Below are 24,852 nucleotides of genomic sequence, written 5' to 3'. Positions count from 1 at the left end.
ATCAGAGCTAGAGATATTTAAGTACTAAATATAAAATTAATTTTTGCCATCTGAGAATGTCTATGGTCAGGACCGCAAGAAAATTGCAACTATTTCCATATGACCAAGAGATTTTTATGGTTGCATTTCTTCAACTTCATTTCATTTCATTTATTAGATTTGTTAGTCACCCAAACTGTTAGCAAACTGTTTTTCTTTAATATAATGAGGTGACTTTTCAGATCAGTTTGTTATGTGGCATGAGGGCTTATTTAAAAATAAATGTAAACAACTCCTACAGGATATTTCCAAAGCCTTGGGTGTAGCCAGTAGCGTAGTGGCAAATTCAGAAGTGCAGGGTCCCTTGACCCCCTCACCCACACAGCCACATCCCCTTCTAAGGTTATACAACCTTCTAAGATTATAGTATAACCTGGCCAGGCTTAAATACTGCTTTCTGCTTCTCCATCACTGTCACCATTTGACTGTCCTTCCTCACTGTCAAAGATATTGCTTGAATTACTGAATTTGGTGTCTATACGTTTATCTCCTGCTGCTTCCAAACTGCTTGATTATGTAGATGGGATGCTATCATCAGAATTCACTGTCTCTTTTGCAGTTACCAAATTCTCACTCTCTGCAACTTGGCTTTTTGAAGTAGGAACTAATAAGAAATCCTTTCACTCTGATTGGCTCCAATCAGCAGGAAACAGCAAGGAAGCACGTTAAAAGACTCTTCTTAGTGCCTAACACACTTCCCTTTCATGCTGATTGGTTCATAGGGTTCTGGAGATACAGGAATCCTGCTGGGACCCTACTCCCAAAAAAGTAAGGAGTCTAAGACCCCCTGAGACCCTAGACGACTACACCCCTGGGTGTAGCTAAAACAGCTCTCTGGCTAGCTTATAGCTTCTCCTTATAGCTTCTAGATATTTATTATGGGTTTGTTTTAGTTCATATATTTTAACTAAAGGTGCTAGAAACTTGGCTGTTTGAAACTGGATTATCCATCATCAATAATTTTATCCCCCCAATACTATACAAAATATTTGGAAGACAGCTGAAGAGCTGCTATTTTGAGTTTATTATAATTCCTGACAATGAACAGATCCATATAACAAAACACCAAGCCAGAGAAAAAGACTCAGTATAATTTAAAAATTCATACCTTATAATAGTCTGCTGGATCAATGACTGAGTGACATCTGGCAAAAGGAGTTTCTGTACTTTTCAAAAAAGAGCACCAGTGTTCAGCATAATTTTCTGGGGAGAAATTAAATGTTATTATCAACCACTCATTTCATGTCTTTCTATGCAATGCCTATTGCTATATCCATATTCTAGAATTCAGATTACTCTGCAATGCAATACAGCAATGCCAAATGAGCATTGTATACAGGGGCTGGGTGTTTGACCACTATGCAACTTCCCTATGCATTTAAAGGCAAATAACTGGGTAACAAATCATTGTGAGAACTGTACATGCTCAATAGTTTTCCCTTCTTGGAGTCTTTGATCTTTGTATAAGGAGAATATGCCAAGCATAATAAAATAGAAGAGATATTATGGGCAAAAACTTTAAGAAGGCTTCCATTTTCAAAACTGCAAGAGGTAAAATTGGCATCTCTCCACCAGTGTTGCATCCTATTTCTTTAGAAACTGTTCTGTTTCTTTTGAAACAGTGACAGAAAGCAGCCAGCTTATAGTGCATTCAACGCCCCAGACCTAGCATAGATTTATACATCACAACTTGCTGTCCTAAAGAAAAAAAGAAAATTGCCCATCTTCAGATGAAATATTTGATCTGAACATTACAGAAAGTAATGCACAGGTATTGAATTCTGTAATTTCTTTATGAAAACCATTCATCCTTACCATTTTCAAGGCTAAGAGTGCAAGGGTGTCCCCACTCATCTGGCTTATCACTACAGCTGGCTTGTGCTTTCCAAGAGTTACCAAAGGAAGCCCCCGTAGCTTCTACTAATCCACTCGATGTTCTGAAATCATCTCCTTCTATTCCATTGAAATTCCCACAAAGACCTATGGATGAATAAACAGATGTTGTTGGTGGTTTTATTTAAAAAATGTTGTGTCTTTTTTATTTGTACAATGGGGACAGTGAACAATGTTCAACACAACAAAGCCTAAGACCTTCTAAATGTAAGTTCTCCCCAAATCCAACGTGTACATCACTAACTAAAGTGTACATACTTTTTTATCAGGACTCAGGTACATCAGTGCTCCTGAATGCCTTATAGCACCTGTGCTGTTCTCTGTGCTATCCCTTTTTAGTTCAAGTAGCAGAGGCAGTGTAGCAGGAAAAAATCTCAGATAATGCCAAATTTCTTTTTTGTGGGTATTGACCACAATACTGATTTTCTGCTAAAGTGCTGAGATAGCTGTGTGAGATGATTTACCCAGGGGGTGACAAACTATTGTGGGATCTCTTTGGAAATGGAGATTTACCAAATTTTTAAAAATTGAAAAGTAGAGTGAACAACACAATGAGGTTCAAAAACTCAGAAGGGCAGATGCACTGTGAGATCCTTATACAATAATTGAATAGCTTGGGTGCTATAGACAGATTATTCCAATCCAATATAGTCAGTTTATTCTATCATTCTATTCAATAATTGAAGAGTCTAGAACAGGAATTAGGAACCAGTATTGTTGGATTATAACTCCGATTATCCCTGATTATTGGCGATGCTTCTTCAGAGTCTTATGTTTTATGGATGAACTCTTTTAAGATATGTAAAGCCCTAAATGGTCTGGGATCCAAATATCTAAGAATACCTGCTCCTGTATCAGCCTGCCCCTGCATTAAAATCGGTGTATGAGGCTCTGCTGGTGGTCCCTACATTAAATGAGGTGCGGGGGGCCATGAAAGAGCCTTTTTGGTGGTGACTTGGCATCTGTGGAATGACCTCCCCACTAAAGTGCAACTTGCCCCAGCTTTATATTCCCTCAGATACCAAGTAAAAACTCACATTTTCTGTCAGGATTTTAGAGCCTGATGAGTTCATGTTTAAATTATGATGCTGTTAATTATGTGTTTTATGAGAATTACTTTTATTGTTTTTGTTTATTATAATAGATATTGTCTTATTTTGTTACAAACCACCCTGTGAACATTTTTGGTGATAGTGCTATGGAAATCTCTTAATAAATACAATACAATACAATACACTGGCTTTTTTCAGATAGAGATTTCATCCCATTAAAAAAACAAAACTTCCCCCTATTAGTGTTGATATATCCTCCTCTTTAGTTCAAGATTAAAGTTCAGACTTGCCTTGGAGTATTCCCATGGCAGACTGATCCACAATGGCAAACAACTGCATGACTGGAACCAGCTGGATCTGCAGCCTAAGGCCAAAGTTCGTCTGCACAATAAGGTAGTAAGAAGATGGCTGGAACACTGAGAAGCTGGCTGGAAAACAAAGGGAAAGCCTAGTTATTGCCTGCTGATTGTAATTCATTCATCTAATCATAGAGGGGAAATAGTAGCCATCTTGTCTTATCCCAGGTTCACATATCAGATATCCTTTCCTATTGTGAAGAATATTGGCGTTAGCTGAATTGCCAACCTGGAGAGCTGGAAAGGGTGGATATTGGGCTAGCATGATTTCTCACTGAGGAGGAGGAGAAGAAAGGAGAAAATGGAAAAGGAAAAGCACCCTGAGGCAACGATAAGCACTATACTGTATTTGATCAACCCCTGGCAAATAAACCAACGAGGACATTTTCTTACCCTCCTTCCCAGCATATTTTACATAGCATTACTTTTAATCATGCTCTGTATGTTAGTCATCTCTGGTTTTCATTTGCCTAACACCTTAAAACACAAAATGCTAATCTGAAATATCTGTGGAAACATCAATTTAGGCATTGCATAGGGAGTGGTGTGGTGTTGTGTCTCCCTTCCTCACCTGTTATATGAGGCAAGTGAACCTCCATTTCATTCAGTAATACAGTACCATCTGATCTGAAAACTACAATCTGTGTGAAGAGAGAAACAGCCTATGTTAGTGTGACCTCAAGGGTAATGTTATGTTTCATGAACATTCATAATAACCGTTTCAATAGTCAAAGGCAACTCACTTTGGAAATTGTGAATAATGACAGTGTTCTTCAATCTGACTATAGGGATTTGGGGAAAAGCTTAAACAACCCAAAGAACTAAGCAATGGAATGTGCACACATGCACACACATATGTGCATACACACAAATGATCCTTCATGGACACGGAGAGCACCTTGCAGGATAGAGTGCCCTTTCTTGGATTGGAAGGCAGTTTCTATAAGCATGACACACTGAAAAGATAGTTGCAGAATGTATGGTGACCTCCAGAATATATAGATATGTACAATGGAATTTGTCTAAGATGATTCTGGATACTTATTAGCTAACACATTTCCACAATATGCAAATACATTATCCAAATATTAGAGAAGAATCAAAACTTCATTATATTTTACCAGCCATTCCCGATGCTATTTTTTCAGCCTCTTTATTCCATGTTCATTAACTTGTAAAATAAAGTAATACAAACTCCAATTTTCAAAATGATTGCATTCACATATTTTCAGCTGGCCAATTTACAGTAAGTACTCAGTCAGGGAAGTAGCCTCAGTCTAATTCATTCCTCTTCCAACTGGAAGTATATAGAGGGGGAGGGGAAGTGTGTTGCATCTGCTCCTGGCAGGAGGCAGACATGTGGAAGGTGGCATGTGGACACCCATCATGCAGCCAGTGGATGATTTATAAGTTTAGCATCCACTCCTCACTAGGTTTGAATTATCTCAGAGCCATATCCCCCCCCCCCCGGGTTCTTAATGTAGACATAGCCAAACATAGGAACAAAGTAGTGGCGGGGGGAGGGGGAAGGTTGCCACCTGAACAGATTGACAAGAGGGAATCAGTTTGTGGTGAGGTTTTTTGGGGGGTGTAAAGCAACAGAAAGGCTGTGTCTTTTGAAGGCTGGCAGCTAGCATGGGGTAGCACCATTTCACAATAGCAGTGCAGTGCTGGAGAATAGGCTACAAAGAGTGGCAAACACCCACAGGCACCAGAAGAGTGAAAGGGGATTCCATAGACCTGTTTCTCAGGGATTTGGGACCTGGTGGGGAAAGGAACCCCTCTTGAGTTCGCCTGGATCACATACCCTTGAGTGTGTGTTGGGGCTTGGGGGAATGCAGTGATTCAGGACAGTCACCTTTGATTTCAGACGCTGAATTTTGTTTGTTAAGAAGCCTTTCACCAAATGACACAGTCAACAGTACTCTGCTTAGGAACCAAGAAAGTTAAATAGAATTGAATCTGCTTTAAATCTGTAGTGTAGGAGTGAGGAACCTGTAGCCCTCCAGATTTTGCTGGACTACAGATCACACCCTCAGTGACCACTGGGAACTGGAGCCCAATAACATTTGTTAGGTCACAGGTAACCCATCCCTGCTGTAGAGTATATATACCCTTTGGCAATTGGCACCTGACTCATGAGTGTACAATGCAGAATGCGTCATGAGGAAATAATGCTCAAAAAACTCTTATTAGGTTTTTGGCACAAAACTTTCTGGGGCAATATAACTTTTTAAATGTTTATCATGTACATTTTACAAATGAGAAATATAGAAGATTTAAAATGAAGATATTACAAAATAAATAGAGCCCAAAGCTAATGGCAATGTGGGCTTGAAGTTAAAGAGGGTGTAAAAAACACACACTCAGATAAGCAAAGTATATTATTTACAGAAAAAATTGAAATGAGGGTTTCTACGTTTGGTTCATTGTTCAATGTAATTCAGACACTTGGAACAGTGTTCTGACATTTAAATATTAACCAGAACCTCCCAGAATGGTAATAGTAGAGTTACATATGACAGAATTTAATTTTATTTTTGTTAGGCTGGGCAAGAAGAATTAACAGAATACAAATGGAATAAGACGCCGTCCCGATAAACAAATAGAAAAGTCAGCCAAAGGTGGGCAGAGACAGGGGGAGGGTTGGGAATCTTAGAGTATTGATTGGATATGCCTTTGAGAGATAAGCAAAACCTTGAACTGACATCATATTCTGGATGAATTTGCTCAAAGCCATACCATCATTATCTACCCTAAACTTACGCTTTTCCTGTGGTCTATCAATAGCACCACCGTCTTTAGGCATGTCTGTTTGTCGGTAGAACCGCATGGGCCCAGCTCTCCCAAGAGGACATGGGAGTCATTCTTTATGCTCTGCAATTACAGAAGAACAAATATAATTAATGCGGTCAACCACTGCTGCTATGAAATAACTCATTTCACAGAAAGATTAAAATTACCTGTTTAAACAAAAAGTGCTTTAAATAAAAAGTGCATTTAAGGATGTCAGAAAATGATCCAGGTCACAGGCCTTTTCTTTTTCTTTCAGGGAAAGCATAAGCCTTCCTGTTGGAAAACATCTGACAGCATCGGACCCCAAATCCCATTAAAGTCATTCCCATTCATAAGCATCATTTTATCCCTATCTTAGATTCAGTTGTATTTTAATAAAAGTGCATAAGCAGGAATGAGGAACATTTTTCAGCCAAGGGCCACATACCCTCTTGGCCAACCCTCATGGGGCCACATGCTAATGGTGGGTGTGGCCAAGACAAAAGTGGGCATGACCACCCACATATACAGTACACATCACAGACACACAGAACACACATACACATATGCATGTGTGTATGCTCACACTCACATACACTCACTCCCACTTTTTCCTAGCAATACAAATACAGCACAAATACACACACTCATGCATATGCATTTAATTAATTGGATTTTTAAAATGCTTTCTATTGGCTCCCAATTTGGGAGGAGGGTTGAGGCAAGTAGGGGACACTGCAAGTCAAATGGAGAGACCCTAGATCCTGCATCTGGCTCATAGACCACCAGTTTCCCACCCCTGGCATATGGATACAAGGTTCATTCCTCAAACTGGGAATGCTTTACCTCTTGCTCCAGTGTTAGGAGTTGGCTCTTCTCCTTGCACCAAAGGAGTAGCAGTCATTAGTACTGCTGCAGAGAAGAAAGCCCCTATGAGATGCAGTAGCAGGAAGGATGCTAGGCTACCCATAATCTCTAGCATAGTATCTGATGGTAATGATTTCATCATATAGTGCCAATCAATGCAAAATGAGCCAGCAAAGGAGCTGTAATGAGAAGGTTTATATCAGGGTGGCTAACCTTTGGCCCTCCAGATGTTATTGGACTTCCTATCAACCCTGACCATTATCCACTTCCTATCAACCCTGACCCTGCTGGCTGGGGCCAATGGGAGATGGGAGTCCAATAATATCTGGAGATTCCTAGGTTAGCCACCTCTGCTTTATAGTGACTTTTAGACACAAATGTGATGATACTGTTAATGGACAGGAAACCATCTTAGTTTTGGTTCTCCTTGTACTATAGCAGGTACAACCAACAAAGAGGTCAACTGATCATGGCATGGATCACAAGACAGAAAATGAAGAGGGTTATGCTGTTGGTTGCACTTTCACAGCATAGGCATAGCACAGTTTAAGGATGCTTAAGGAACTTGATACCTACAAATAAAAATACTAACCTCATCTGCACCTTTTGAACTAATATGCAGGTTGAAACTAACGGTAGTATTCAACATAGTGCTAAGGAGAATATTCCATCAGTGCAAGGATTTCTCCTTGCATAATGGAACATTCTCCCTCACTCCTCACTCCATGTGCACCCTAATCTGGTTGGTTCCCCCAACCCTCCAGAGCAGATTGGGGGATGGCACAGGATGCACACAGGGAAAGGAGGGGAGGAATCCCCTTGCACTAGTGTTAATCCTTGTGCTAGCACAAAAAGTTCTGAATATCGCCCTTAGTTATTCACTGGTTTTCATAATTCCCTGGGGTTCTGACATAGCTTTTCTTTCTAATAACAGAATACCTTTAAATGCCTATTTTAAGGAAAATATGTTTAGAAATTTATGTTTAGATACATCTTTGAAGCAAAATTTTGTGCTGACTTTTGAGGGAAAACATTTATGGATTAAAGTGGAAATGGGATGGAATGCACTGATAGGAGAACTATCAGTTGAAAGATGTATGAGCCAGAAACAAACTGATTTGTTTCCCCTAGCATAATTGAACTTTCCCAAAGTCTTAAAGGAAATAATGATATTAGCTTAATACACATTTGCATCTATAACAGTGTCTAAACTCTTTGAATTATTCACATCATCACAAGCAATCCATAATCAGCTAGCCTATGCAATGGGCATTAAGGTAACCAGCATGCACTCTGAATGCTCTGCTACCTGGATATTATTAGCCTTCTCAGTCTTCAAAACACTGGAAATTCAGAAGCAAATAAAGAAAATTGCCATATTTTCTATGACCAGAGTAGAAGTGTTTCATGCATGTACCTTGGTCAGCACATAGTAGCAATCTCCATGAAAGGTGTATTTCTTCCCATCAAAGGTAGTAATGTGAGATCCTCCCTCCACTGCACAAGTACTTGGGCAGGGTAAATCCTGGCACACCCATCTACCTGACTGACAGGTGCTGGAAATACAGACAAGAAATCAAAAGTGGGGTCAGGACATACAAACTGAGAGATTGTACTGGAAATATCTGCACCACAACAGGTCCATTTGGAAATGAGCCTGTAATATTTTTGTACCTAATATCCTCTTCTTTTTCCAAATATTCCAGATACAGCAAGCTATGATGGTACTGATGCTACATAGAAAAGTGGCAGCAGTAGCAATTCCTTCTTCTACTCCAAGAACCTTTCCAGAAGGATGTTTTTTCCAATTAGAGACTGGATTATGGCTCATACGCATATAATTATTTCAGGTGAGTACATATTTGGTGATGCTAAGCAATTTTTCATCAAGGATTATTTGATCAAGGTGGGTATGTTTTAGCAGAATAATTATACTGAGTGCTGGCTATGAAAGCATCTAATAGTACAAGGAGTTCATCAAGAAGACATTCCCATTCCTACAAGAATGTGATAAGTGACAACTCAAAAATAGTATGTTCTGCCCATAATTACTCTCAGAGAGAGTGGTTGCTACTACATAGGGAATTGGATTTCGTACCAGCTTTCACACTCTTTAGTGATGCTTTGACCAGGGGAAAATAGATTCCCATTAAGTTTACAGTGACATTGGCTTGTGGTCACACAGCCTTTCCCAGTGATGTCATCATATACTGTGCCTGCAAAACAACAACAACAACAATAAAAGATGTTCATCATTCATGGCAACTAAGGCTGCACACCTACACATACTTAGGAAGGAACTGAATGGAATTTAACCCACTACCAAGACTGAAAAAAGAAATTCTCAGCCAAACCCCCAAGCTAATGATTGAGATTAGCCCAACAGTCCAGAAGGGGCAAAGCATTTGGTGTGGCTTCTAATACAAGACAGTGTTAGCTTTTGTAAGGAGGGAAATCACTTCTGGCCTAACCCTGACAAATATTTTTATTTATCTATAATATTTGTAACTCACACTTTTCCAAAGGAGCTAAGAGCGGCACTTTTCAAATAAATCCCAAATTAGTTTACCTAGAATGAAGTCTCACTGAGTTCAACAAGGTATTCTTCCTAACATTGCAGCACAGTACAGGAGCCCAGAGGAGTAGGTTAGAACTTTGTCCATGGCCACCCAGCTGAGTAGAAATCTGAACCTGGATTTCCTGATATCTAAGCCCATTGTTGTACCCACTGTGCCACAGAGAAAAGTTTACCTTCAGGGCAAAAACAGCCATCCATGTAGTGTTCTTCACATAGTTTGCTGATCTGCAGGTGTGAACAGGTGTCCATGCAGGGTGAGCCACTTTCCAGGTAGACCATGTTTTCAGGGCATGACTTAGCTAAAATAATGAAAGAAATAGGCACTGGCTAGGAAGAACACTCTACATTTCAGGGAAGATACTAATGGGAAAAAATGGAAATTAACTAAGAGGAATTGGGCATAATATTAAGTCTAAATATTGTTTACTCTCCATTAGTATTATTTTTTTCAGTTTTTGGTGAAAATTAACAAAGGCTTTGATAAAAGTCCAGATTTGAGTGAGTGAGTGAACGATTGAGAGTGAGTGAGGGGGGGGAGGGAGAAGTTGTAGCCCTTTGTACTGTTTAATATATGCATATGCTAACATATGTAATGAGAGTTCAGCCAAAAGAAAGACAATCCAGACAACTAAAATCATAATCCTCATTAGTTTCAGTTGAATTTAAGAATACAATTTCTTTATATCTCAGTCTCTTGTTCTCAGTTCTCCTTAATTCTCAAACAGGAAAACAATTATTCGACTTCTGTTTCCATCAAAATCAGTGGGAAAACTCTCATTGGTTATTATATGAACAGGTCCCAAGGTTTCCTCTGATGCTGTTTGGAAATTAGCCTTAATTTATAATTTTATTTATTTATTATTAGATTTATATCCTACCCTTCCTCCCAGTAGGAGCCCAGGGCAGCTCTTTTTTAATGAAAAAGATCAAGGACGGGTGCATTCTGGACAATTCAGAGTTACATGAATTTAAGGAGTGATTCCCCTTCCCCTGTTAATTATGCCGGATTGCCATCTTATATGAGCCAATTAGTTACTTACGACACAGTTGTGATGTCCTCCAGTTCTGAGGTTTGCCACCACTATGGGAGCACTGGCGTGAAAACTCTGAGATGGTGCTGCAGATGCAGAAGGAGTCCTCAGTCTGCTGGCAAGCACATCTGTCCTGCATGCAAGCTTGAATGTACTGTTCCAAATTCAGGTGGGACTGGCAGTCCGCAAAAGCTGGAGCAGTCAACAGCTTCTCACACTCATCACGCTAGAAAGAGAGGAAAGTTTTAACAGGTCTCCCAAACTCTTTCTGTTTCTTTTCCCAAAGTGGCCTCTGAGGCTACAGGAACAAACATTGTTATGCACTTAGGTACATTGTTTAGAGATATTTGTTGTTATTTTATTATGCTACCTAAAATGTGGAATTATTAGTATTATACAGGTTTGGATGTGCAACTTGTATTGTAATTCATTTCAGAATTCCTTATTGTTAGGATATGTCAGCTGTTGAAATGTAAAGTGAGACATAAGTCCACTTCTCTGCCACTATCACATCCTGAAGTAGCCATCCATGGAGCTTTTCCATATTGTCAGGGGTCTGTTGACATCAGCTCCAGCAAATTGAGTTTTAAACTCAGAGGCCCACTGTGAATTGTTTGCAAGGAACTTTGAGGGTACAGTTGCTCGCCTCCGTAGCAATCTTGATGTCTTATCCACATCTACTGTAGTCCCCAGTGAGGTGTCCAGTGCAACGTCTGCTGCAATTTCTTGGGAACAGTTTCAGTTGATGCGGCCTGATGACATGGTGCTTTCAATGATGCTGCCAGCAACGTGTCCTCTCGACCCTTGCCCTTCTTGACTTATTAAAGCTTGCCAAGGGGTGTGTGTGACCAAGTGGATCCAGGGTGTGGTCAATGCATTGTTATGAGAAGAGTGGTTCCACGCGCCCTGAAAGAGGCAGTGATCTGACCACTCCTGAAAAAGCCCACCCTAGACCCATTGATTTGTGACAAGTAATGACCAGTTGCAAATACCCCCTTTTTAGGGAAGGTGATTGAGAGGGTTGTGGTGCAGCAATTGCAACTACTCTTGGATGAAACAGATTATCTTGACCCATCCAAGTCTGAGTTCAGGCCTTGATATAGGACTGAATCGGCCTTGGTTGCCTTAATGGATGAAATTTATCAGGAGAAGGACTGGGGGAGTGCAACACTGTTACTCTTACTTGGATCCCTCAGTGGCTTTTCATACCATTGACCATGATACCCTTCTGGGCTAACTTAGTGAGATGGGCATTGGAGGCACTGTTTTACAGTGGTTCCAATCCTATCTCCAGGGTCATTTTCAGAGAATAGAATTGTGTGATTGTCTTTTGGCCCCCTGGCAGTTGTGCTGTGGGGTGCTGCAGGGTACTATCTTGTCCCCCATGCTGTTTAACATCTATATGAAGCCCTTGGGAGTGGTCATCAGGAGATTTGGGGTAAGGTGTCAGCAGTATGCTGACGATACCCAGCACTATTTCTCTGTAACATGTGAATAGGGAGAGGCCATGCAAGCCCTGGACCACTGCCTGGACTTGGTGGTGGGCTAGATGAGGACCAAGAAACTGAGTCTGAATCCTAGCAAGATGGAGACACTGTGGGTTGGTGGTTCTGGAGATTGGATAACTGGTCAATTGCCTGCTTTGGATGGGGTCATGGAAAAAAATGGACTGCCTTCAAGTCGATCCCGACTTATGGCAGCCCTATGAACAGGGTTTTCATGGTAAGTGGTATTCAGAGGGGGGTTACAATTGCCTTCCTTTGAGGCTGAGAGGCAGTGACTGGCCCGAGGTCATCCAGTGAGCTTCATGGCTGTGTGGGGATTCGCACCCTGGTCTCCCAGGCTTTGTCGCTAGAGGCCCAGGTGACCTCCGTGGCTAGGAGTGCCTTTTCCAGCTTTGGCTGGTAAGACAGCTACAGCCATTTCCTGACTGGGATAAACTGACCACTATTGTCCATGCACTGGTAACCTCCAGGCTGGATTACTGTAATGGACTCTATGAGGTTGGCCCAGAAGCTGTAAAATGGAAATGAGCTACCTTCAAGTCGATCTTGACTTATGGCAACCCTACGAATAGGGTTTTCATGGTAAGCGGTATTCAGAGCTGGTTTACCATTGCCTCCTTCTGAGGCTGAGAGGCAGTGACTGGCCCAAGGTCACCCAATGAGCTTTGTGGCTGTGTGGGGATTCGAAGCCTGGTCTCCCAGGTTGTAGTCCAAGCTAGTGCAAAATGTGGCACCAAGACTGCTCACTGGGGCAGGGTATCACCAACATGTCACCCTGCTGCCGAAAGAATTGCACTGTTTACCTATTAGCTACCAGGCTAAGTTCAAGATTCTAGTTTTGGTGTACAAAGCACTATACAGCTTGGGACCAGGATACCGGTAATACAGTCTTATTCCTTATATCAGAGCTTGGGAAAGTCACTTTTTTGAACTACAACTTCCATCAGCCCAATCCAATGGCCATGCTGGCTGGGGCTGATGGGAGTTGTAGTTTAAAAAAGTAACTTTTCCAAGCTCTGCCTTATATACCCGGTTGATCACTGAGCTCTGCAGGTGAGGACCTCCTGCAGATACCATCTTATCAGGAGGTCCATTCCGCACAACACAGAAAACAAACCTTTAGTTTTGGAATTCCCTCCCCTTAAATATTAGACAGATGGCATGTCTGTTATCTTTTCAGCACCTACTGAAGACTTTCCTCTTCCAACAAGCCTTTGAAGCAGAGACCTTATCACAGTCTGCATCTTTGTTGAAATTGCTTTTTAATATGTTTTTAAACCTTCTTTTTTTTAAAAAAATAGATATTTTTAAAGGTTTTTCAAAATGTTTTTAAAGATGTTTTGTTTTAATATGTGTTTAATGGTTGTTTTGTTTAATATATTTTAAAGTCTGTTTTTATGATATGTTAAAGTGTTTTTGGTGCTTTTGTTTGCCGCCCTGGGCTCCTACTGGGAGAAAGGGCAGGATATTAATCTAATAAATAAATAAATCATAATTGATAAACCTAAATAGTGGGTTCAAGATTAAGAAATACAGAATTTAAGTCACTGTTCTCAACAAGAGCTCTTGATGCTGACACAGAGCGTCTGATAAGTAGTCACTTTTGAGTGACATTGGCTACATATGATTTCGTTCCTTAACCTCATGATGGGAAATATGGTCTTGATACAAGCATTTTTCATATTGACTTAGATATTTTATGGTGCTATTGATCTGAGGGTGTCTGTATTATGCACTGTCTAATAGGGATGGAGGAGAAATTCGATTCAGTTCACATTTAAAACTGAATGTATTAAATTCACGGTTTTTGAAACAATAAGAAAACTGAAACACAGCCATCCTTTGAAATTCACACTTATCTGAATTTTGCGATGAGGTTTCCTAGCCAAGCAATAATGCATATATGAGAGGAAAATGTGCACAAAATGAATATATTGGTGAAAATAACATACAAAAATGCATTATATTAGAAGAAATTGCTTCAAAAATGTGTGCATTAGTCAAAACTGCATAAAATGCATTTATTAGGAGAAATTGACACTAAAATGCTGAAGAATTTTCATGATTTTTTTTTTAAAAATCACAAATTGCTGCAGAAATGTGGAGAAGCGAATTTAAGCTAAGAAAAAATGAGAAACAGGGAGAACCAAAATTGACAGATCTTTCCATCCTTACTATCTAATGACTGCTGCTTTAGTCCTCTGCTTGTCAGAGAATCTAAAGCTGCCACTGCCATGAAGATCTTTGGGTCATCAATACATTCATTAAGATATATGGTGCATATACAGAGCCTGCTTGATCCCCCACCATTTTGCATAGCACAAGGAAGAAGTTCCAACCTTTGCACAGAAATCTATGTCTGTAGAGGGCAATCCATTCTTGCCCTCCTTTCCTCTAACTTCCAGTGACACATCCACGCATCAACTGGGAACATTGTTAAGTTATACACACTTATAATTCCCCTATTTTTCTCTTCCTGGCATGTATTGTATAATGAGGTTTTTCAGACTCACATGCTGGTTGCAAGATTCAACAGTTTGTGTCTCATCAGGGTCTTCACATATAACACTGGGCTTATTGATCTTCTGTAGGTTTCCAAATGTGATTGGATTGTATCTCAATCCTATGAGAAGGAGTGAACAGCATATTTAGAGACACTAAAATGTATTTCAAATAATTAAGCATCTGAATGGTAATGGTTCTTTGTTCTAGCTTATGTTCTTGGCATCTTACTGAATAATGAATTACCAGTCACTTATTATAGATTACTTAAACCTTTTACATTACTCTTTTTTAATTTTTTAATTTTACATTAATTACTTCTTTGCTCATACATTCAAAGATGAATTCAAACATGGTAAATTTTGAATGTTTTCTACATTTCCAATCCATGCTCATGAAAGAATCCATGAACCTCAGGACTTAAATTAGGATTTATTGGAAGTGCTGTGTTTCACAATCTGTAAAGTGAACTCCATCAATCATTTTGATGTTTACATGTTTTCTGGATGAATATGATGCTCTTAAGCCACCATGACCACATGAACAAAATACTGGGTTAAACTCTCCAAAACTGCTTTTATGAGCATAGGGTGGTATCCAATGTCAATCATATTCAGAGTACACCTACTGAAATCAATGTACACATTACACAATTCCATTCATTTCAATGGTTCTGTTCTGAGTATGACCATAGAATTCATTCCACATTTATGAACCAATTTCATAGAAATAAAATGTATTTTAATCTCTCTGTGCATTTAGAAAAGTCTAGTATTGAAAACTATAGCTTGGTTGTCATTTCTGCATTGAAAGTGTTCATGATCTGTAAATCATTATAATAGGCATTTCTCTGTAGTGTTATCCCACTTACCATTGGAGAGGAATTCACTGTAAATCTGCTGGCCATTATAATCCCCACAAAGACCACAAGTATAGTTGTTAAACTTGGTGTCAAGCTCAACCTAAAATGAAAAAGTAAAACCAGAAAGAACATCTCAGCTATGGTATCAAAGAGGTATATAAAATTGCTTTACATTGAGTCAGACCATTGGGACACCCAGCCCAATAGGGCTACATTGACTGGCAGTGGTGTTTCAATGTCTCAAGCATACGTCTTTTCTATCCTTGCCAGACGCCAGTAATTTAATTTGGGACAGTGGGATCTTTATACATGCAGTGCCTGTGCTCTAAGATGACAAGCAAAACAATTTTCTAGAAGAAGAACCAAAAAGGGAGTGGACGTAAAATATAGAAAGCAACAAGAATTGTATCCAAGGAAAAAGGGAGTGGGCTTGAAATATAGGAAACACCAAGAACTGTATCCAAGTAAGTCATTGCACTCATGGAACAACTTCCTCTCATACAGTGCACCAGAACTCCCCCGCTTCTCCTTTCCTCATGCACCTGTAACCTGGGGTTTCTAGACCAGATTGGGGGAAGGGTCCAGGGGGAAGAGAAGGAGGGGAAATGTTATTGAGTGGAAATTTTATTGGAGTGGAAGTTGCTCCATGAGCACAATGATTTCCTTAGATATTACCCCAAATCTTTTCCATAAATAGTATATAACTTTTTGGAGAGATTTGCAGGGAAGCATTTCTGGAATACAGTACAGAGTGACCCTTTGCAGTGGAATAGGATAGAATATTAATCCCAAAATTCCATCTCCCTACCAACGTTTATTATTTTATTTATTTATTTATTGCATTTGTATACCACCCCATAACCAAAGCTCTCTGGGCGGTTTACAACAATTAAAAACATTAAAACAAATATACAAATTTAAAAACACATTTTTAAACAGCAATTTAAAAAAAATAATCCTATCGACCCAAAGCCAGAGCCATAAAAAGGTTTTGCAGCCCGGTTGAACTTGAATTAGGCTCAACCACTACTGGGTATCCAGAGGAAAAGAATTCCTCAATTGTAGAATGCTTCTAAACTCTCCCTTGTTGTCAAGAAATGCACTCAAGGGAGTCCTCTTGGGCACCCTTAACCACTAGACAGGGACAGAAGTAAGCAATCAGTCTCATAAGTGTGCTGGGCCTAAGCCCTAAAGCCTACACCAAGGCATCAAACTTGAAGTCGAAGGTCACACATACCATCAAGGCATCTTCTCTGTTCCACATCAAAATCAGCCCCACTCTGGCATAGACTTTGCTATACATGTCATTCTTCTCAATGAGGACACCAGAACTGTAATATGGAGTCTTTACACTATAGGAAAGAAAGTCATGTAGAGTTTTCATTAGATACCACTGCAGGACAGACAAACACACACATTTGTAGAATTTGGTGAGGATTTACCTTTCAATTCAAATCTATTTTACAGCCCTCATACCATGCCATCCCAACAGTATTTTTCCCCAATATTTTTTTCAATATGTAAGACACAATTTTATTTACATGAAATTACATCCTGCCTAAAGTGTCTATGAATACACAAAACAAAGCAGAATGTTATTCATAATCTGTTAAAGTTTGTTAGGTTTTCCTCAGTTTCTGCATCTAAATTTGAACATTAATCTAAGACAGTGATTCTCAATGGTGGGTCCAGGCACACTGGTACGCCCTAAGAGGTGGCTAGGTGTGCCTCAAATATTATAAAAGTATATTTTAAAAATGAGAAGAAACCCATTTGTATAGGGTAAGTAATAGTTTTCTATAATTTATTTTTATTCATAGTTTAAAATATATTAATATATTTTTAATTTTGTACAAGAAGTGCACCAGAAAATTTTTATGTTTTACAGTGCGCTGCGAACCAAAAAAGTTTGAGAACCACTGATCTAAGAAAATGGATTGTCAAATTTTACTTGTGAATTAAAGAGGTGCTTATTTTATTTTTTGTGTGTGTGCTGTATCCATTGCGCCTTTCCCCTCCTTTCCCCATTTACTTACTGAAATGATTAGATTACACTAAGCTAACATGGCGGGGGGGATCAATCACCTTGCATGAACACACATGCAATAAAAAGTCCCCCAATTCCAGGAAAATGCAGGATGACATTTGAATTTAGTTCTGTAGCTGAAGAACATATAAGCTGTCAGCCCTTACCCAGAACCAGGCACCGAATCCTTGGACGATGGCCTGCACCTCCCCAAAAAACTTGGGAAGTAGGCAAGGTCCAATTGCCAGCCCTGAACATGGAGATTTTAGGCAAAGCCTCAACAGGGCCACTGCCAGAGGATTCCCTTGAGGGGCCCTTGGGGTAGATTCCAGTGTTATTATCAGCAGAACAGCCCCCGGCAGAGTCAGAGAAAGAGGTTAATACAGCCCCAGGCCTTGCGAATGCAGGCACCTAAAGGTCCAAGCCTGAACTGTGGGTCATAGAAATATAGGAAGCTACTTTATACCAAGACAGACCATTGGTCCATTTAGCTCAGTATTGCCAAACTGACTGGCAGTGGCTCTCTAAGGTATCAGACAAAGGTCTCCCAGCCCTATCTAGAGATGCCAGGGATTGAACATGGGACCTTCTGCATGCAAAGCAAAAGCTCCACCACTGAGATACAGTCCTTCATTGATGAAATGAATGCCTGAAAGCCATAGTTGCAATATGACTCCAGAGTAAAGGAATCCTCACAAGTAAGGGTACTCCTTAAGAGATAGGACTCTCAGAACAACCTTAAAACAACTATAGCTAGGTTTCATTGTGGCCTGCGAGGCTAGGCTATATCATTCATCTCTTAGTTTCAGACTCCCAGTTGCTGGGAGAACACTGGCCCCTTTGACTTAGCCGGCTTTAGATAGGATTCCCTCTGTTATTAACCCTTCAACTGTTACCTACTGATGTTTTCCCTGGTTTATGTTTGGACTCAAATTGGTTTCTTGTGCTTGACCTTCATTTGTCCTTGACTTGTCCTTGCTTTTTCCTACACAGTATGTTCGAATGGATGTAGCATGCCTATGCAGATTATAGCCTTAATATGCAATGGGGCTTGTGTGCCTTTAAACTCCCTTTAGAACTAAAGAGATTGTGAGGAAATCGATACTTGGTAGATTGATTCCCAACACCTCTTGATTTTTACTGAGTAGACCTTTAGATTAAGTTCTTGCTCAAGAGTTTTATTTCCAGAGCAGGATATTACTAAATAAGTGGTTATACTCATTTCAGAGGCTTTGTTGCAAAGTAAAACATTAGTTAACCTAAGAACAGTGGAGCAGGTCATATTACAGGAAAAGGAAAATATTAACATTTGTTATAAGAAAGAATATGTTTTCTTAAGCCAGTTACCCAACTTTTGGTATGGATTTCAAATGCAATAATCTGATAAGGAATGTCCTCCTGACTACAAAGTATTACTTTAAGAAGAAAATCCATGATCCATCTCAGCTGTGGTAGGGTTGAAAAAACAATTAGAATTTACAAACACCAAATAGAACCAGCCCAGCCATTGGCTAAATGGGTCATTTTCACATGGTATTAGCATAGCTAGGAGAACTGCTGTTGTCTCCCTCTTATCTTCAGCACAAACAGGGATGAGTCTCATCCTTTTGTAGAGGATGTAGTCAGTGTGTACAGTGAGATATAGGGGAGCCAAGAAATACAGAGTCACAGCCATGGCTAGGATGTCTCTGTAATCAGGTAAGCACCAATGAAGAGCTTACATGGTCCACTGGTGGAACTGGATCTATAGGTAACCTGCCCAAAATTCTCAGTCTGGCCACAGACTCACCTGGTGGCTCTGGAGGAGCCACTATTTGTCAGCCTCATTTTCCCCATCTGAAATTTTGTACTATAATGTTTTATTTCAAAGATGCATTGTAAGAATGAACAAGATCAAATGATCAAACAAACTAACAAAACAAACATAGGTAGCTGTATATGAAGTGTAACTAAAAAGGTGAAAGATGCAAGAGATAACCATGACAATAATCACTTATTAATATTTTAACAATCCTGGCTGTCAGGTCTGTGCACATTATAAAAATGATTATATATTATAAATATTATAAGTATCAATTTTCCAGTTTTGTACCTTGCTTTAATAATAATTTCCACTGGTGGTTATCTTTTTGGCAGAGCTTGAAAAAGTTACTTTTTTGAACTACAGCTCCCATCAGCCCCAGTCAGCATGGCCACTGGATTGGGCTGATGGGAGTTGTAGTTCAAAAAAGTAACTTTTCCAAGCTCTGCTTTTTGGTTGCAATGCAAAATTGGACTGCAACATGCGGCACATGAGAAGTAGTGCTGGGGAAATTGCTCAAAGTCACAATAGAATTCTGTTCTTCTCCAACATGCAGGGGACATGCTCATCTAATAAGATTTGTAGGCAATTATGTCATTAGGAGTGGGCAGCATTTCGGGATGTGACAAATCCCCCTGAGAAATGACTGAAACTCTTTTGGAGTCCCTTGTCATTTCTCAGATGTCTTACCTAAACAACAATGTCCAAATTCAATTCATTCTGTGGATGTGTAGAAACCTTAAGAAATGTCACCTGTCTTATTAAAATATTTTTTGACTTCCTTTGAAATTTCTTCAGATGTTTCACTTAAAAAACACCTAATGCATTTCAACCTTTGCATCAGGCAAGGTTTCAATAGCAACATTAACCAAGATCTATGACTTGACTTTCTACACAATGCAATTCCTTCAAATTTATTTTGAGTAGTTGGAAAAGCTTACAGTTACAACAATTAGTACTATAAGCTTTCTGTGAAAGAATTGTTGCTGAGAACGTAAGTTTCCATGTGTTGAAAGCATAATAATATTGGAAGAACTTACATGTGTCCATCCACCACCACCATCTTGTGCGTGAGGTAGATTGCAACATCCTTAATTGTGACAAGAACATATTGGATGTCAGGGTGCCCTTGGTCATTCAGCTCACGCTGGATATGGACAGAGAACTCCTTGTAAGTCTCTCGGCAGTCAGAAACAAAATTGTATTCACAGACACCAGAAAACTGGTAGAAATCACCATCAAAAGTTTTGAAGTGGTTGTTCCCCCAGGTACTGCAGACATAGTGGCCATGACTAGGATTTCTTCCTGAAATGATGGAGAACAAGGACAAAGGAACCACTGAGTGTAATCATTGAACAATAAAGCAGAAGAATGACATGTAATGAAATAAAAACAACCTGTAAAATCCAAAGAGCCTCTGAAGGGGAAGAGGTCAATACCAGTATCAAATGTTCTACTGCAATGTTGTTGTTTCATCTTTGCCATAAAAACATGAAACATAGGCACCTTGACGCATAAATGATGTACTGCACACTGAAGCAACAATTTTGTGATATCTCTGGTTACCTTTTATTTATCCATTAGGATAGCATAGGACATGCAAAATTGCTGAAGCATTTCAAGCAAAGTTGCTGCCATATAGAATTTCATAAATATTTTTATTAAAAATAAGTTTATTCCATCACATATACCAGCAGACTCAAGGTTGTATCTATAAATGACTGGGCCATTTAGCTTACATTTCCAAAGAAAGTAAGTTGTGCCCCATTTGGAGGTCCTTGGCATTTGAACACTAATGATGAATTCAGAATCAGTATTGTAGTGCTGAAGGAGCCATCAAGATAGCTGGCTGGTTAGAGGTGATGGGAGATATACTCCAAAACATCTGGAGGACACTAGGTTGAAGGCTGCAATACAACCTCTTTCCCTCCCTACCTGAAATTCTCTGAGACCGGATCCCCTGTGCCTTAACATCATTAGCATATTAGTTCACATCATCCAGAATACTATCTATTATAAACAGAGAGCAGAAGCACATAGTGCTCACCATCCAGAATACTTTTTGTGTATTCAAAAGCCCTTTTTATTTGTTGCATCTTGCAACAGCCAGTGAGTGTTCCCTAGGTTTTACCACTGGATAGTTCCCCAGCATCTCCTTTAAAAGTCTTACCTTTTCTTATTTCATTTGCATAGCAAATGGCCAGCCATAGTGTCAAAAGGCTGGTTAGCCTTAGCCCCATGGTGACTGAGAGGGAAGGACAGAAATCCTTCTACAGTTGTGCTTTATATAATGCCCATTGATGAAGTTCATGCCACCACAGGGGAGGAGATGGAAGGTGAGGAGAAGAAGGAGTGGTCAAAATGGGTGCAACATTTGCTAAGATTAGAAAGTAAACAGAGCTGAAATTTTCACTGTAATACCAGTAATCCAGCATTCAGGAAATAGTATAATATTGATTCAGTTATCGTGTAATTGGCTTTTTTATTGCTCTTTTACATTTCTATGAGAGGATGTTCACCTTCCTTCAGTCACATGCAATTTCAATGTGCAGCATCTCCTAGATGCAGAAAATAGTTGAACAATGTTAGACTAATTAAGTGCACTGTGATTCCCACAACTCCTTTTTCTAATTACTTAGCACCAAATTACTTGGATCTCTGGAGACCCAAGACTTGAACCTTTTGAATATGATTAATAACTATCCACTGCCCTTATTGGATAAATAATTGATATATTACTACTTGGTGGGATCCAAAGAACTGCACTAGTTACAAGCACCTAAGGAGAAATGAAATTAGTGTTACTCAAATCACCACCACCACCACCACATGGCAAAGCTCTTTTGAAACAGTTTATGTTGATGATATGGCATAAGGTTATGTCTGGTTCCTGAGTGAATGTGGGAAGGGTGGACATTTGCCTGTATCCCAGACCAACAGCACCAGTTTTCTCACTTTGTATGGCATACCCAAGGAGATGAAAGGCAATGTGAGATAAGTTGGTTTGCGCAACTAACGTATTTATGGCTAAGGGAGCCCACTGAAGGTGTTTTGTCCAAGGACCCCAAAAGCTTGTAGCTGGCCTTAAATTGGAGTCTGCCCAAGCCCTTGAGTTTCCTTAAAGGAGCCCTTTGGATCCTGGAGCATGGGTGGAACAGAACAGGGTTTAACTTTAAAACAGAGGGTTCCTTATTGCTTCCTGAGGCTCCATGCAGAGGGAAATCTAAGGGTTATCTGGAATAGTAGGCAACATCAAATGAAACTGGCCAAGAAGAAAGTCTTGATATTGTGCCCCAATATAGGTCCATATATAGAATGTGTCAGCTTTTTCCCAGATATTATTATTTGTATTTCTTAAATTTTGAATCATCTTTTACACATGCCTCAAGGCTATTTACAAACATACCATAAAAACATTTAAAATAGTTTTTAAAACAGTACAATAAACAACTGAAGATACATTTTAAAACGATACAAAATGAACACCTAAGACAGAGGCCTTTTCATCCAGCCGGGATGGGATAAACGTGTTTTCAGTTGTTTCCAAAAACTACAGAGAGTGGATGATTTTTGTATCTCAACAGGGACACTGTTCCACAGAAAAGTGGCAGCCACACTGAAAGCCCTGCTCTAAATTATTGAGGAACTGAGTGAATGGAGTGAAGATGTTAGACTACAACTCCCATAATCCCTAGCCAACTCCCATGATGAGAGTTGTACTCTAACAACATCTGGGGACTCAAGGTTGGGAAAGGGTAGACACTCATGCACCCAACTAATAATCTTCCCAAATGCGTATCATTTTTGTACCTAATAGTTACATTCAATTGAATTAATGTTAATTGGGGGTACTTTGTCAATATTTGGTTTGCAATTATATATTTTAAAATTTCTTAGTATTGGATCATTGGATTTTATTTGTTTTTTTATTATATACGAACACTAAAATAGTTTTTAAACAACTGCATGAAACCGTTGGGTGCAGTCATCCAGAGCTTTGGAGTGCGTTGCCATCAGTATGCTGATGACACGCAGCTCTATTTCTCCTTTTCATCTTCTTCAGGTGAGGCTGTCAATGTGCTGAACCAGTGCCTGGCTGCGACAATGGACTGGATGAGGGTTAATAAACTGAGGCTCAATCCAGAGAAGACTGAGATGCTGTTAGTGGGTGGTTCTTCTGACTGGATGGCAGATGTCCAACCTGTCCTGGATGGGGTTGCACTCCCCTTGAAGGAGCAGGTTCATGGCTTGGGGGCTCTCCTAGAACCATCTCTGTCACTTGAGGCTCAAGTAGCCTCGGTGGTACGGAGTGCCTTCTACCAACTTCGGTTGGTGGCCCAGCTACGCCCCTATCTGGACAGGAATAACCTGGCTTCAGTTGTCCATGCTCTGGTAACCTCCAAATTAGATTACTGCAATGTGCTCTACATGGGGCTGCCTTTGAAGATGGTTCAGAAACTGCAGCTTGTACAAAACACAGCAGCCAGATTCAGAGCTTGGAAAAGTTACTTTTTTGAACTACAGCTCCCATCAGCCTAATCCACTGGCCATGTTGCCTAGGGCTGATGGGAGTTGTAGTTCAAAAAAGTAACTTTTCCAAGCTCTGCAGATTAGTAACAGGGACCAGACGGTTCAAACATATAAAACCAATTCTGGCCAGCTCGCACTGGCTGCCTGTATATTTCCAAGCTCGATTCAAGGTGCTGGTTTTAACCTATAAAGCCTTACATGGCTTAGGACCACAATACCTGATAGAATGCCTCTCCCGACACGAACCCACCCATACACTACTCTCAACATCCAAGGCCCTGCTCCGGGTGCCTCCTACGAGGGAAGCTGGGAGTCTGGCAACAAGGGAGAGGGCTTTCTCAGTGGTGGCCCCCAAATTATGGAATGATAACTCTGACAAGGTGTGCCTGGCACCAACACTGGTATCTTTTTGGCACCAGGTCAAGACTTTCCTCTTCTCCCAGGCATTTTAGCATGTGTTTTTAAATTGCTTTTTAAAAGATGTGTTTTTAAATTTGTATATCTGTTTTTAATGTTTTTAATTGTTGTAAACCGCACAGAGAGCTTCGGCTATGGGGCGGTACACAAATACAAACAATCAATCAATCAATCAATCAATCTTACATTTATATCCCACCTTTCCTCCAAGGACCTCAACGTGGTATACAAACATGTTATCCCCCTCCCGACTTTATCTTCACAACAACCCTGTGAGATAGTTTGGCCTGAAAGACAGTGACAGGCCCAAGGTCTCCCAGTGAGATTCCTTGCTGAGCAGTTTTTTGAACCCTGGTCACACAGGTCCCAGTCCAGTACTCTGACTACTACACCATACTGGCTCACTGGCATTTATGAAAATGTCAAGTAGATAGTGCAAGAAATAATCAAAAGAGAAAACTATCCTTGCCATTATTTTTGGCAAAAGAACAACACTCCACTACAGGTTGAAAGTATTTTCACATGTAGCATCTTCAGCCTGCATTCTGCTAGAAAGGTTTGAAACGGCAGAAGAGCCAGGGAGGATCTCCCTGGCCCAGCACCTTCAGTGGTCTTCTA

General features: G+C 40.0%; 1 protein-coding gene across 1 annotated transcript in view; it reads right to left on the bottom strand.

Annotated features, from left to right (window-relative positions):
• MUC2 (mucin 2, oligomeric mucus/gel-forming) overlaps nucleotides 1-21,527 on the bottom strand; it is a 98,083-nt gene extending 76,556 nt beyond the window's left edge. The window contains exons 1-14 of the mRNA XM_061610096.1: nucleotides 21,458-21,527; nucleotides 20,328-20,592; nucleotides 16,698-16,812; nucleotides 15,470-15,560; nucleotides 14,610-14,719; nucleotides 10,601-10,817; nucleotides 9,734-9,859; nucleotides 9,081-9,198; nucleotides 8,400-8,538; nucleotides 6,107-6,217; nucleotides 3,912-3,981; nucleotides 3,275-3,412; nucleotides 1,855-2,019; nucleotides 1,148-1,242 (exon numbers count right to left, since the gene is read on the bottom strand). Coding sequence (XP_061466080.1) covers nucleotides 1,148-1,242; nucleotides 1,855-2,019; nucleotides 3,275-3,412; nucleotides 3,912-3,981; nucleotides 6,107-6,217; nucleotides 8,400-8,538; nucleotides 9,081-9,198; nucleotides 9,734-9,859; nucleotides 10,601-10,817; nucleotides 14,610-14,719; nucleotides 15,470-15,560; nucleotides 16,698-16,812; nucleotides 20,328-20,592; nucleotides 21,458-21,527 — 1,830 coding nt within the window. The remainder of the gene's footprint in view (nucleotides 1-1,147; nucleotides 1,243-1,854; nucleotides 2,020-3,274; nucleotides 3,413-3,911; nucleotides 3,982-6,106; nucleotides 6,218-8,399; nucleotides 8,539-9,080; nucleotides 9,199-9,733; nucleotides 9,860-10,600; nucleotides 10,818-14,609; nucleotides 14,720-15,469; nucleotides 15,561-16,697; nucleotides 16,813-20,327; nucleotides 20,593-21,457) is intronic.
• Between the last annotated feature and the right edge of the window lie 3,325 nt (nucleotides 21,528-24,852).

The sequence above is a fragment of the Rhineura floridana genome, chromosome 2 (genome assembly GCF_030035675.1).
Source record: "Rhineura floridana isolate rRhiFlo1 chromosome 2, rRhiFlo1.hap2, whole genome shotgun sequence".
Taxonomy (NCBI): domain Eukaryota; kingdom Metazoa; phylum Chordata; class Lepidosauria; order Squamata; family Rhineuridae; genus Rhineura; species Rhineura floridana.
Note: the sequence above shows the minus strand (reverse complement) of the source record. Positions and strands in the feature narration are given on the sequence as shown.